The sequence below is a fragment of the Anabrus simplex genome, chromosome 2 (genome assembly GCF_040414725.1).
Source record: "Anabrus simplex isolate iqAnaSimp1 chromosome 2, ASM4041472v1, whole genome shotgun sequence".
In the NCBI taxonomy this organism is placed as follows: domain Eukaryota; kingdom Metazoa; phylum Arthropoda; class Insecta; order Orthoptera; family Tettigoniidae; genus Anabrus; species Anabrus simplex.
In genome coordinates, this window is record NC_090266.1 from 115305915 (window position 1) to 115321003 (window position 15089).

The window sequence follows — 15089 nt, forward strand, 5'->3', positions numbered from 1 at the left end:
GTTTCTTGAGGATATGTTTCAGAACTTAGAAAAAGTAATGAAACATTTGAAAACATGCCCATGAAGATGTAGTTATATTCATTAATAAATTTATCTCTTTATATGTTTGGAATTTTCAGAAAATATTTGGTTTAAGAATCAGAAAATGATGTAAATGACATAAAATTGGTTACCAGAAAGAATTATTACATTGTAATAAACATCAATATTGAAGAATATATATCCTGTGTTCAAGTAGAAAACATCTTGCAAAGAAACTGGTATATAAATTATCACAGTCATTAGTAAAGTGGGACTTCAAGACTCTTTCCAATTGTTTGTTGCACATGTTCACAGTAACTTTTATTAAGAAAACTTGTACAACAAAGTTGTAGGAGAAAGATTTCTCAAAACTAGTGTTTCTGTTCATTTTCCTGATAGTTGAGATGAACTGTTACTGATATATCTGCTGAATATAGCCCAGTGTGGACAAAGGAATACAAGATTATTGAACTGGAATGGAGCTGCCTTCGGCGAAGTGACGTTTTTCTGAGAGGCGGGTTTGCTTGTTTTGATGGCTCTCTCCTTACAGCTTTAACTTATAACGCATGACATGGTAATGTTCTATGATTTACTGAAGTTCCGTAAAGATAAGCATTAAGTACTCTTGCAGACAAAATGAACTTGTATGGGTCCTGTGAACTGAGCAAGGCAAAAATCATGTTGTCAAGAATGATCATCCTAAAGCAGCAGTACTACATAAAAGTCTATCAAATGCCTCCCCTTCTAGATAACGACTGTATCTTGTTAATGGGTGTCCATGTTAAGGTTGTAACCAAGTTTTATTTAATGCTTGCACTGATGATCCAGTTTCCTGACACTTGCCATAAAGATATTTTGTGCAGCAGTTATTCTCCAGGATTTATTTTAAATATGGAGTTCCATTTAGCAATTTTATACTTGCTTTCTTATTTACATTTCATTGTTCTAGAGCAAAACACTTGTTGGTGATCGATCAGTTCTCTTTTCTCCTCCTTCAATCATCAAAGATGCGTTAAATGAGGAGTCTGCCTCTGATAAGGAGTTCTCATTTGCTCTGCAGAGGACTTCACCGTCAGCTAAAGTAAGTCATTGAGGTACTCCTTCTTTCTTTTGTAGTTAGGAGTTGAAAGTGGATCTTTTCTGTTACTTTTCCTCTTCTACTATAGAAATATCACCCCTTCATCTCTTTATTGTGTAGAATTTGCCTGCTTTGAGATCATCTCCCATGATATTTAGTATTTACAGTGCACTTTGTCTTCTGTAGTTTGTTACTTTCATTAACCTGTCCCAGTGTGATCTTTGACAGTATGAAAGTGACAGAGGTATGAATGATGCTAGTAATGGCATCCAGCCAGTCCTTGATGAATTGTGTGAAAGTATGTCATGTAGGGTCTGTTGGTATGAATGTTTCAGTGGGCTTTGCAGATAAATATGTAACAACACATTCAAGCTCAGTGCAGAAAGTTACAGGGAAGTATCACTCCACATTTCCCTTGTACGCCTTTTCAGTGGCACAGCGGTTTTCTATGGCAAATGGTGATGAAACTATTGGGGCTTCAACAAGCCTTTGTGCTGAGAATTCTCCTCCATGACTTGAAGCATGTGTACATATGAAGTGTCATTTGCCTGTATGGTCCGTTGGTTTACAGTTACCATAAATTCAACTGAATACTACATTGCTTGCACTGAAATTCACTTAAAAAAGGAAAAGCGTTCTTCCCTCAGATGCTGCTCCTCTTCCAGTCTTCAATTAGTTCGTATTGTCACCTTGTTAACTTAACCCCATGCATTATTTGGATTATTTTATTCAATCGTATGCATTTGACTTGCACTCTTTCATCTAGGATGTTCATTTCTGTAGCAAATTTCTTCATTTTTGCAGCAGATGTGACCCTGCCTAGGAAATGGGCCCTAATAAGGAAGTAAAGTTTGATCATTAAAAAAAATCCTACTTTATGTAAAAGTTGATCGTTTTATATTGATTTAAAGTTATTACAAAACCATAAGTCAATCAATACTGATCTGCATTTAGGGCAAGCCCAGGTGGCAGATTCCCTGTTTTTTTTTTTTAACCTATCTTTTCCTTAAATTATTGCAAAGAATTTGGAAATTTATCAAACATCTCCCTTGGTAAATTATTCCAATCCCTAACAAATATTTCCCTCAATTTGTCCTCTTGACTTCCATCTTTATCTTCATAATGTGATTATTCCTACTTTTAAAAACACCACTGAAACTTATTCGTGTACTAATGCCATTCCACGCCATCTCCCCCACTGACAGCTTGGAACGTACCACTTAGTCGAGCACCTCATCTCCTTTCTCCCAAGTCTTCCCAGCCCAAACTTCGTAGCGCTGCTCCTTTGTTGGAAATCACCAGGGAACAAATCAAGCTACTTTTCTTTGGATATTTTCCAGTTGTTGAATTAAGTAATCCTGATGAGGGTCCCATACACTGGAACCATACTGTAGTTGGGGTCTTACCAGAGACTTATATGCCCTCTCCTTTACATCCGTACTACAACCCCTAAATGCCCTCATAACCATGTGCAGAGATCTGTACACTTAATGTAAAATACTGTTGATATGATTACCCCAGTGAAGATAATTTCCTTATATTAACACCTAAGTACGTAACAGTGATCCTAATAAGGAACTTTCACCCCATCAACACAATAATTAAACCTGAGAGGACTTTTCCTATCAGTGAAACTCATAACTTCACTTTTAACCCCATTTATCATCATAACCATTGCCTACTGTCCATCTCACACCATTGTTGAAGTCTTTTTGCAGTTGCTCACAATCATGTAACTTATTTTTACTCTGTACAAAATAACATCATCTGCAAAAAGCCTTACCTCTGATTCTACTCCTTTACTCATATCATTTATATGTATAAGAAAACATAAAAGTCCAATAATACTGCATTGAGGAATTCCCCTCTTAATTATTACAGGATCAAATAAAGCTTCTTCACCTATTCTAATTCTCTGAGTTCTTTTTTCTAAAATTATAGCCACCCATTCAGTCACTCTTTTGTCTAATCCAATAGCCCTCAGTTTTGTTGATAGTCACCATTAACTACACTGTGAAATGCCATGGATAGGTCAATCGTGATACAGTCCATTTGACCTCATGAATACAAGATATCTGCTACGTTTTGCTGGAGTCCTACGAGTTGAGTTTCAGTGGAATAACCTTTCCTAAACCCGAACTGCCTTCTCTCAAACCAGTTATTAATTTTGCAAGCATGTCCAATATAATCACAAAGAATGCTGCAATGTTTGCAATGTAAACCATTTTGAAAAGTGAAAATAATAATGTATTCATACTGAATGAATAGACAACTGAATTATTATTAAGTATTCATAATTAGTATAATTATTGGCTCCTCCATGGCCCAGATGGTAGCTTCTGACAGTTAAGGGTATTTAATACACTTTTAAGGCGTTAACTCCCACTTCAGGGTGTTTTGCAAACAATAAAAAGCTTCATATACATTGGATTATTGTTATTTATTTACTTTATTATCCATAAATACTTGTAAAAAGAAAAAAATACTTTTAATTTGATGTGTGGGTCTCCAGAAATAATAATAATAATAATAATAATAATAATAATAATAATAATAATAATAATAATAATAATAATAATAATTTATTAATTATTATTAACAAATACATCGCAGTTGGGAACAGGTTGCGATGGTCACTTACATTAGTGTGGTAGTAAAGTAAAAACACAATTTACTACTACTACTACTACTACTACTACTACTACTACTACTACTACTACTACTACTACTACTACTACAAGAGTAAAACAAGCAATTCCATGGAAAGAAAATTTTACAAGAAATATTACTAGTTTAACATTCTAAATCCAGTATCATCATAAACATAACCATTAATCCATTACGTTTCTTCTTATTAAAATTTTACCTTAATCGTTGTCACGTCTTCCTCCTCAGAACCAGAAGAATCTGTTAGCTGTATACAAATCCTCTCATTGTCAAGAATGGACTGTATGCTCTTGTAGCTTTTTTCTATTTTCTCCACATGGCTGATGTAATTTCTCCACTTTACAGGTGTCACGAGCATACAGACTTCCTTCAGTGATTGAATAATTTCTTCCATGGTTTCTTTCTTAGATTTTGTGATGTGGTCCTCTTTTTTATCTCCACCCACACCATTTCAATGGGATTAAAAATGCAGTGGTATGGTGGTATGCGCAAGACCATGTGTCCATAACTAGCTGCCAATTGGTCTACAACATACTTCTTTTTTCTTTCTCCAATAGGCGTGTTCTCCATAATAATTTCGAGGAGTACTTGTATTATAGGAACAGGATGAGGGACAGGAATATTTTTATCGATCATATATTGAAGGATTCAATCTTTTTTCCAGGATTGATTGAGTTTAGTCGTAAGTGCACGCCTGTGGTAGGAGACATTATCCGTAACTATTACAGATGGTCCTTCTAAGCGTCGTAGTAACTTCTCTTCCAACCAGTTTTCAAGGATTTCCGATTTCATGCTGCCATGGTAATCCGCGGGATCATCCGCCATTTTAGTATGTGTAACTGGAGGAGCATCACTAATAAAACCAAACTGTCCACCACCGGGCGAGTTGGCCGTGCGCGTAGAGGCGCTCGGCTGTGAGCTTGCATCCGGGAGATAGTAGGTTCGAATCCCACTATCGGCAGCCCTGAAGATGGTTTTCCGTGGTTTCCCATTTTCACGCCAGGCAAATGCTGGGGCTGTACCTTAATTAAGGCCACGGCCGCTTCCTTCCAACTCCTAGGCCGTTCCTATCCCATCGTCGCCATAAGACCTATCTGTGTCGGTGCGACGTAAAGCCCCTAGCAAAAAAAAAAAAAAAAAAAAAAAAAACTGTCCACCGCAATGAACAATAACGATTCTATCGCCTTTGTTGTATGGGGTTGTTACAGCACAATTGTCAGAATCGTCTGTCCAATTCTTCATTCTGCAACAGTTACTGTTGAACCACATTTCATCTAGGTATACGTCAGCATAACCTTGGGCCTGAATATCTTGAAGATATCTGTACCGCCAAGCAATTATTTAAGCTGTTTCAGCTTTTAAGCACTTTTTAGGTACAGACAAGTATTTAAACCCCATATTTTTCAGAAGACAACAGTGTCTTCGTCCCATACGGAAACTGATATTCTGTCCCAGCTGTCTTCTGTTTCATTGATTCTGTTAGGTCACCTATTGTTGGAGATTTACCGTTCCTATAATACTAAAAAACTGTTCGACGAAGCAGGTCCCGAGTGAAATTGTCTATTTTATTAAATTTTAATTTCTGCTTCTGAACTTTCTCTGGTGGTGGTTACATAGGTATTGACATCACTGATTTCAACTAGTTTTTCCACCGTAGTAACACAGATTCGTGTCGAATCCAATGCTAAATTATTTAAATTTTTACCAGTTATAACACCGCCATTTCCTAAAACACCTCATAAGAAATTTTTAATGTTCCTCACCAACATCACGGTTTGTTTTCGTAATTTAACACCTCTGCCCATCACATTTTTGTCACTTTTAGTTGGAGTTCTTGGTGAGAAAGGAGAAGAAGAAGAAGAAGGTCCAGGCAGCTAATTTAATTCCGCTTCATTATACTGTGATTCTGGATTTACCCACGGCTGGAAGAATACTGACATATTACTGCTCTTGCGCTAAACTGATAACTGATATCCGTAATACTTAGAACTTATTTCATATCTTACTATTAATAATGCTCACTAGGTCACTGCACTGCACTTGGCATGAAGAAAGAGTCAAGACTGAAGAGAGTGGTTTGGCAACCTCTTCATACCAAGCAAGGCTCACACGGAGCTCATTAACTCAGCAGGGTGCAGTGTGGGATTTACAGCTGGCTTCCAGCTCGCTTCCAAGAACTGAGGTCATCATGTTTTGTCCCCAACTATATGATACTTGTCGGCATGGCTTCAGGAATGTGTCCATCACTACAAACTTCGACACTGATAGTAGGCTTTCCAGTTTAGTTTGACAGAAAATCACTGCAAGATGTTCCTTAGATTTAAAGACATCAGAGTACCTGGTGATGTGGGGGATTATTCTCCACCGGTTCTCTGTGAATTACGCCTGCCAATCTATAAAAGTGTATGTCCATCCTCTGTGCTGGTCATTACAGCCTGATTTAAATGCGACTCTGGTGTTCTCGATTCCACTGTGTCTGCCAAAACAGCTAATGAACAAGCAGCAGTCACATGGAGCTTCCTTTTGAAAGGTCCAAAAACCTGCCCATTCGTGAACTTCTTGTGACCTACTGGTATAAATGATATTTTTATCCTCTGATGAAAACATGCAGTCACTCTCCAGACCAGGTAGCATGTAATTACATTGTTCTCATTCTGTGCAATGCAATTTTCAGCATGAAGATCTGAGTTTTGCATAGCCATAGTTCTGTAGGTATTAATGAAGCATATTTGTGATGGCATTGGCTCCTTTGTGCATGATGACATCCTCTGGAATGAGAAAATTACGCTGTCTGAGAGCCAAATCTCATATAATTCCAAAAAATCCCATGCCAATTCGGCAATGTTGAAATTCCAAACTGGCCTCCATGTTCACAGGCAGTCACATACTGTTCAATCTACAGTGATTTTGTGCCCACGTGAGGTAGTCTGAATGATGAATAATTTAGGTACAGTTTGGTATGGAGATTGACTTTCTTTCCTATGTACATAATGGAGGGGGCTGATGACCTTCGATGTTAGGCCCCTTAAAACAACAAGCAAGTACATAATGGAGGAGAAATGATTATTCACAGCATTACCCTTGTTATGATGTGATGAGATTACTTGTATGATCCTGCTGTCTCATTAGATTCAATGACCTGCCTGGCATGCATATGCTCAGAAGACTGACAAAGTTAGAAAAGCGTGACAGAGAAGTTGTTTCAAGTTGCAGCTTTTCCACAGTATTAAAGAAAAAACGTGGTTGGAACTATTTCAAGTTATGTTAATGAACGGCATGGTTAAATACCAGAGATCTATGCTATTAGATTTACTATACCAGTATAAATGGTCCGTTATTGGACATTATAAATTTTCCAGCTAACTCATTCCTGGTTGCCAGCGTTTTGCCCCAGTGTGCCAAGTTGGGCTCATCAGTTGGTAAATAGCACACCCACAAAGATGCATGGCTAGTGCATACCAACTAATGAGCCCAACTTGGCACACTGGGGCAAAACACTGGCAACCAGGAATGAGTTAGCTGGGAAATTTACAATGTCCAGTAATGGACCATTTATATTGGTATTATAAATTTACTCATTCGGGACAAATATTTCAGGTTCCCTATTGGAATCAACATCTATATCATCATTAGATTTACTGTCACATTAAAAAAATCCATTGTTAAGGCAAAACTTCAGTCTTACTTTAGATCTGGTAATCATTTGGTAGTTGAAGGAATGTTAAAAATTTATCTTATTATTATTATTATTATTATTATTATTATTATTATTATTATTATTATTATTATTATTATTATTATTATTATTATATATTTAAAACCCTACGCTGATTTTTGTTAAATCGATTTTGAGAGAACTGCTGAAAGCAATGGACATCGTAAAGCATTCTGACGAAAGCTCTTTGCCTGTAGCTTTTTAGTGTCCTTAAAAGCATAAATATTTCTTGCCGTATATTTTTAAATTATTAAAGAGAAATGTATCATTCTGATTGGGTAATGTGCTTGCCTACTGGCGAGCCCAAGCCCGCCTGAACCGCCTGGGCACTGAGCAGCAGGCACGATAGCGGAAGTGGAAGGAGAGTAGGCATGCATGCGCAGTCATTGTTTTACTGGTCAGCTGGTATTTTGTGGACAGGGAAAACGGCTGTTTTGCTGCCCATCTGTTGAACAGCGCTCATTACATTCAACATTCCTCTAAATTCAAATGCAGGCCAATGAACTTAGATGTTAGGCCCCTTTAAACAACAGACATCATCAAATTTAAATGAGAATTCGGTGTCTGGTTTAAAATAAAATCCCAAAACTGCTGGCGATATTCGATTAGCATGGCTCAATATGGGATAAAGCCCCAATGTCAAAAGTCCTTCATTAATGTGTGTGAATTGTCTTTTAAAATGTATCATAGGTAATGATATTCCATTCTTTCTGGTGGGAAAATTGTTCTTGGGAGAGATTTCATAAAGGCTTTGTCTGTTTTGCCACATGCTTATTGCCAGACAATTATTTATTTATAAAACCAAAACCCATGATGTAACAGCCTCAAAGGCCGATAACGAGGTGTCGTGTGGTCAGCACAACGAATCCTCTCGGCAGTTATTCTTGGTTTTCTAGACCGTATTTATTTATAATTGTATTAAATAATCTCTTCTTTGAACCTTTTTCAAAATGCGCCATTTAACTTGCATAAAAATATGCGGGCAAAACCACAAAAGAAACTGAATTCACATATTTGTTTTGCAAGAAATCGGTAACAGTGTCTGCCCTTCCGTAGATGGAGACGGAGCAAATGTTATTGAACTGTCAGCCAGAATTTTAGCATCATTATAATAATAATAATAATAATAATAATAATAATAATAATAATATAATATAATATAATATAATATAATATAATATAATAATTATTATAATATTATTATTATAATTATTATAATATTATTATTATTATTATAATTATTATAATTATTATAATATTATTATAATAATTATTATAATATTATTATAATTATTATAATATTAATATTATAATATAATATAATATTATGATAATATTATTATAATAATATTATTATTATTATTATTATTATTATTATTATTATTATTATTATTATTATTATTATTATTATTATTATTATTATTTAAACACTTTTGGCACATAGTAAAGTAATTGATGACCATGAGTTATTATCTAAGCAAGGACACTGTAGTTTAAATTAGAAGAATAGATTAGAACATACGGAGAAACTGTCTAGTACTGTCTTCATCAGTCAGAGAGGAAAATGATTCATGTTGAGGCAACGTGTTCAAAGAAAGGAAAAATAAAGGTGTCAATATAATCTTGGGTGCTTTTCCTTTCTTCTCTCTGGCCTGCATCTAAACCCAAGTTAGTGATCTTCCGCTCTTCTGTTTTCTTTATCTGCCTTAATTTTTTGTCTGTAATCTGCCTTTGATGGATGTTCAACCGATATTTGAAATGATGAAACTTTTTTGATTGCTGACGACCTCATTTCCCTTCGTCCATGCAAGTTCGTAATTCAGATACTCTCATCTTGCATGCTAAATTAAGTTTTCCATTCTTTTGATTATGGTATTTGTATCGTTAACATTTTTCCAGAGGACTTTGTGATAATGGGACTTCATCATACTTCTAGATCATTGCAAAGTAGTTTCATATATTTCAATATGATCGCTAACCTTGCTTTCATCATTAACACATTGCTGACCGGATGCTTGAGCTTGTCACATACCCTGTGGACTGGACATCTTTCTGCTAAGCATACTAGGGTGTACTTGATTATAAAAATGTACATAAATATTAAACCAGTCAAGATTTTATCTTTAAAGGTGGTGTGAGTACTCAACCAATGCCCCTAGTAGTACTTCAACATATCTAAGATAAGCAAGCAAATCCGTGTTCATTCAACAACACATCATTAATGTTTACTTCGTTGTCGTCGTCAGTCACTTGAATAAATAAGCACACTAGATAAATTATGGCGTGTAGAGGCTTGAATATCACTTCCACTATCATTCTCACATTCAGTTTTCACTAATTCATTATTACTATATCCGTTTGAACGATCATCGGCATATAATTCTTATCATCGTCAGCTAACACCGTATTCCGCGGGCGCTCCATCTTGTCATTGACTGAACCGGCAGAAAGAAAGTAGACGTTTCGAAACTAAATCAAAGAATAAAAGAGGCCGTGAATAAAAGAAAAGTGGCAGGTATACATCTACGATTTATTCTACTCAATGTGCAAGTTCGAAATAGTTCAATATATGGTCAAGAGATGTCACAGGAAGACCGAAAACAATGTCGTGAATAAAACAGATTTCTTGGGGCCCGTCACCTACCGCTGGCGAGCGTACTACGAGATTTCTCGGGGCCCGTCACCCATGTGTTAACTTGAACAGTAGAGGGATGAGTGTTGCTTGCACTTTATGATGTAAAGTAGCAAACAGTGATTGCCAAAATAGCCACAAATGGTCAAACATTTGAAGTAGCTTGCAATTAGTTGCTGTTATGTGGGTGTAAATCACAAGACTGTGTAGGATTTCTCTCAGTGATTTTGAACACTTATGAAAATCCACAGCCTGTTTACAGTCATTCGACCGGATCAGGAATGGAATGAATGAAGCCCCCATTTAGCGGTGAGGATGGGAATTGTGCCGGCTGCTGAAGCTTGACGCACTCCTCTGGGGCAATGATTAATGAATGACAGATGAAATGATATTGGAGAGTGTTTCTGGAATGAAAGATGACAGGGAAAACTGGAGTACCCGAAGAGAAACCTGTCCTGCCTCCCCTTTGTCCAGCATAAATCTCACATGGAGTGACCAGGATTTGAACCACGGAACCCAGCGGTGAGAGGCCGGCACGCTGCCACCTGAGCCTTGGAGGCTCATTTGAACACTTACGTTACAAAAATATAAATACTCCCCCCTCGTTCCACTTAAGCTGCACCCCTTCCAGTTTGGGTGTCCATTTGATTTTTCTGATTACCAGTAAGCTGCCCTTGTTCCAGCAAATTCAAGAACTTGTTTCCACATGGCTTAATCCAAACCTTAAGCTCTAAATAGCTTTGGTTTTTAATGTCTCTCTTAATTTGTTTCAAACGATGTTACAGTAATCCGACTGAACATGCACTTGTCTTCCTTATTTGAATGAGGCAAATTTAAGGCTGAAAGAGCCATAAGGCCGCGTGCACACCGAGCGCGCTTCGCATAGTGTATCGCGTGTAGCGTGAAATGCTATGCATAGCGCAAGGCGTGCTTGCTGTTCACACCGAAAACTCTACGCCGTGCTTTCAGCTTAGTTTGGTGCGAGGCGTTTTAGCGTGGTCACAAACTAATGCCGTTCTCCAAGTACACTAGAAACAGTTTACTGATGGATAACAGTTACCTACAATTGAAAATTAGGAAAAAGAATCGAAAGTGGGTTCATTAATTTAATGAAGAACGAATTACTTTCAGAGAATTCCATCGTTTGCACAGAGATGCAAGACTTTATCGTGATAAATTTTATGATTACTTAAGAATGACAAAAAATGCCTTTGACCTTCCAAACCCTGCAACTGAAATGTGGCGTCATGTAGCAGAGAAGTATTGGGAGAAATGAAATTTTCCGAATTATCCAGGAGCACCGTGCAGCAAACACGTGGAAATTAAATTTCCGACTAAATCACCCTCTTTATATAATAATTATAAATAGTATTTTTTTAAAAATATTGTTACAATTAGCATACGCAATTAATCCTCGTAACAAAAGTGGGGTAAATGTGTGACAAATATAATTAATAAACAGAAATATTTACTTCCAAGCCCACTACTAGCCTGCAGATTGATATTCTTCATGTTACCACTCTCCATTGGCAAAATTATAAACCGATATGACAGAGTCTGGGAGATTCTATGCACTTTTTCACAAGGTGTCCGGCTACAAGGCTAAAATGGTTACCATACTGGCCTTTGGTCACAGAGTCCCGGGTTCGATTCCCGGCAGAGTAGGGAATTGTAATCATAATTAGTAAATTGCATTAGCACGGGGGCTGGGTGTATATGTGTATTTATAATCATTTCATCCTCATCATGATGCAGGTCATCTACGGACGTCAATTCAAAAGACCTGCACCTGGCAAGCCGAACTTCTCCTCGGACACTTCCGACACTAAAATCCATACCCAATTTCATCCTGTCACAATGTTAAGCCCAGTAAAGTGTGACAGTAGAAGTAATATTAATGTATATGTTTACTGTAGGAATGCGATACAACTGTTGCAGATACTTAAGTCCACTTATTTTGCAAAACAGTTACATTTTTATAGTTTTCGTGTCTTGGGTTCCATATTTCTTCTCTTTGAAACACTGCATGAATAATTTCTTCTTCCATAGATTCAGAACCAGCTAGGTAACGCTAAGCAATTAACCAACACTGTGCGTTGTCTGGCGCTTCGCTTAGCTGTAAGATAGGCATTCAGTGCAGCAGAGCGCGGACGGTGTGAACACCTGGATTACGAACAAAGCACTGGTTTTGCTTAGCGTGACGCTTAGCGTTGAGCAACACGCAACACACTATGCGAAGCGCGCGGTGTGCACGCGGCCTTAGACCAATTCTAATTAGGGATTTCCTACTGCAGCAATTTTATATTAAATTCCAGCCAGAATTAAGTTGTGGAAGACCTATTTACCCACTTATGAAAAATTACATTCCTCCACTGATTTTTAGTTTAGTCAGTACAGTAGAACCTTGATGTCCGGCTCCATGGCTAAATGGTTAGCGTGCTGGTCTTTGGTCACAGGGGTCCCGGGTTCGATTCCTGGCAGGGTCGGGAATTTTAACCTTAATTGGTTAATTTCGCTGGCACTGGGGCTGGGTGTATGTGTTGTCTTCATCATTTCCTCATCACGACGTGCAGGTCGCCTACGGGAGTCAAGTCAAAAGACCTGCACCTGGCGAGCCGAACTTGTCCTCGGACACTCCCGGCACTAAAAGCCATACGCCATTTCATTTCATTTCAGTGGAACCTTGATAATTCGAAATCGGTTAATTAAAACTCCCACCTAATTCAAAGGTATGGTTTTGCATGCTATCTAAATTGTTTAATTCAAAATACGGATAATTAGTATTTCGAAGTACAATGTCTGTCCCATTACCGAAATTGACTTATTTTTTGCTAGTGGCTTTACGTTGGACCGACACAAATAGGTCTTATGGCGACGATGGGATAGGAAAGACCTAGGAGTCGGAAGGATGCGGCTGTGGCTTTAATTATGGTACAGCCTGGTGTAAAAATGGGAAACCATAGAAAACCATCTTCAGGGCTGCTGGCAGTGGGTTTCGAACCCACTATCTCCCGGATGCTAGCTCTCAGCCGCGCGCCCCTAACCGCACTGTAACTCTCCTGGTGATATTCAGACTTTTAATTCGAAACTGCCTTTACATTTTAAAACAAAAGTATGTTGCAGAGTAATTTAAAATAAAAATTTATCTGCATCATGATAGAATGCATCTTCCAGAAAGTGCAGGGGTAGCTTTCCTCATTTTCACTCACTTCGGTGTGTCTACAGTGTGCTTCATATTTGCTAGGTTCGAGTGAAATCATACTTCTTTTGTATTCAGCGTTTTGAGGAACGCCAAAATATCAAGTAGCAGGCAGTGTGTGAAGCAGAATCTGCAAACACTGGCGATGCAAACAGTTGACGAAAAAGCGTTGCTCATATAGTCAATTTGTACGCACCAAACAATATTGTGTGTGTCGATGAAACTGCATTCTTTTAATGCCGAGCCCAAACGGACTTCTACTTTTAAAGGAGAGAAGTGCCAGCGGGGAAATCGTACAAGGGTGGGGGTCATTGTACTGTGTTGCAATGCCCACGGAAGTGACAAACTTTGTCCCCTTGTCATAGGAAAGTTTGATAAACCACAATGTTGTAAGGGCATCGGGCACTTCCCATGCAAGTGTAAGGCATCTAAAAAATGAAACAGTACAGTAATCTGTAAAATAAAGCATTTCCACAGGGGAGCCAGCATAATTTGTCCTCTTCTTTGAATTGTGTGTTTTCTTTCGTTGTGCGAGGTTATGTTTGTCACTGATTTATCCAAGTGTATTATTTGAACATTGTAAATGCACCTTGTTAGATTCATTTCGGAAATAGTTTTTTTCCATGGCATTTGAAAGGTTGAAACTGTGAATCAATGTGATTGTATGCGGTAATGGGTCTTAGAATACTTTGTGACGCGGCAAAGGTTGGCATTTCTGTATTAAGAGAGAAGTGCCATGGCGGGAAATCGTACAAGGATAGTGAGACTGTATTGTGTTGTAATGCAGATGGATGCGAGAGACTTTCTCCCCTCGTCATAGGAAAGTTCGATTAGCCACAATGTTTTAAGGGCACCTGGTACTTTCCGTGCAAGTACAAGCGTATAAAATGCACACAGTACAGTAATCTAATGAATAAAACACTTGCACAGGGGCCAGCATGGATTTCTCCTAGTCTTAGAATCACGCTTTTTTTTTTTCTTTCATTGTGTGAGGTTATGTTTGTGAGTTATCAAAGTGCATTATTTGAATACTGTAAATACACATTGTTGGATAAATTTTGGGAATAGTTGTTTTTCCATGGCATTTGAAAGGTTTGAACTGTGAATCAAGGTTATTTGCATGCAGTAACGGACCTTAGAATATTTTGTGACACGGCAAGGATAGACACTTTTGAATTAAGTGTTGGCGGTTAATTCGAAACTTCATTGGAAGTCTGATTTTTTTAGTCCCAGTGACTGTTTCTCACATGTACAATTCTGTGTCGCATAGTCATCTTAGCCCGCAAAAGGCAATTCCACAAACGTAGTTCACAGAGAGTTTCTGGGATAAATGAAACTCAGTTTTTCGGTGAGTTTTTATACTTAGGATTTTCAAATAATGTCTCGGTACAGAACCGAGGAACGATTACTTTTAACAAATCACGAAATCCATGCTAGCGAATCTGCAGATAATTGCTGGTATTTTTATATAAAGTTCTTTATGCCATTTTAAGCATTTGTGCAAAATACGTTTCAAGACTGTGATTCCAGATTATGATAAACATACTTGAGCATCACTCTTATGTACTTTTACAATCCCTTATCCAACATACTAATTTAAGAAGGAAGTCGTTCTTTTTTCAGTCTCAACTATGTTCATTTAAGAAGTGATGCTTCCATGGTGTGTAGAATTATTTAGTTCTTCTTCCAGGTTGAACTATGTTGTTATTTTCTGTCCATTTAACTTTGTCCAGTATGTTGAAACATGAAATACAAAACATGGAACACTAACTTAGCT

At 37.5% G+C, this 15089-nt stretch overlaps 1 protein-coding gene across 3 annotated transcripts in view; it reads left to right on the top strand.

The window, feature by feature from the left end:
* Positions 1-15089, top strand: part of LOC136863459 (myb-related protein A) — a 289002-nt gene that overhangs the window by 261637 nt on the left and 12276 nt on the right. For 2 of the 3 annotated variants that reach the window (XM_068226482.1, XM_068226481.1), the window contains exon 13: positions 971-1102. The exons of the other annotated variant lie outside the window; for it this stretch is intronic. In XM_068226482.1, coding sequence (XP_068082583.1) covers positions 971-1102 — 132 coding nt within the window. The remainder of the gene's footprint in view (positions 1-970; positions 1103-15089) is intronic. 3 annotated transcript variants of the gene reach the window in all.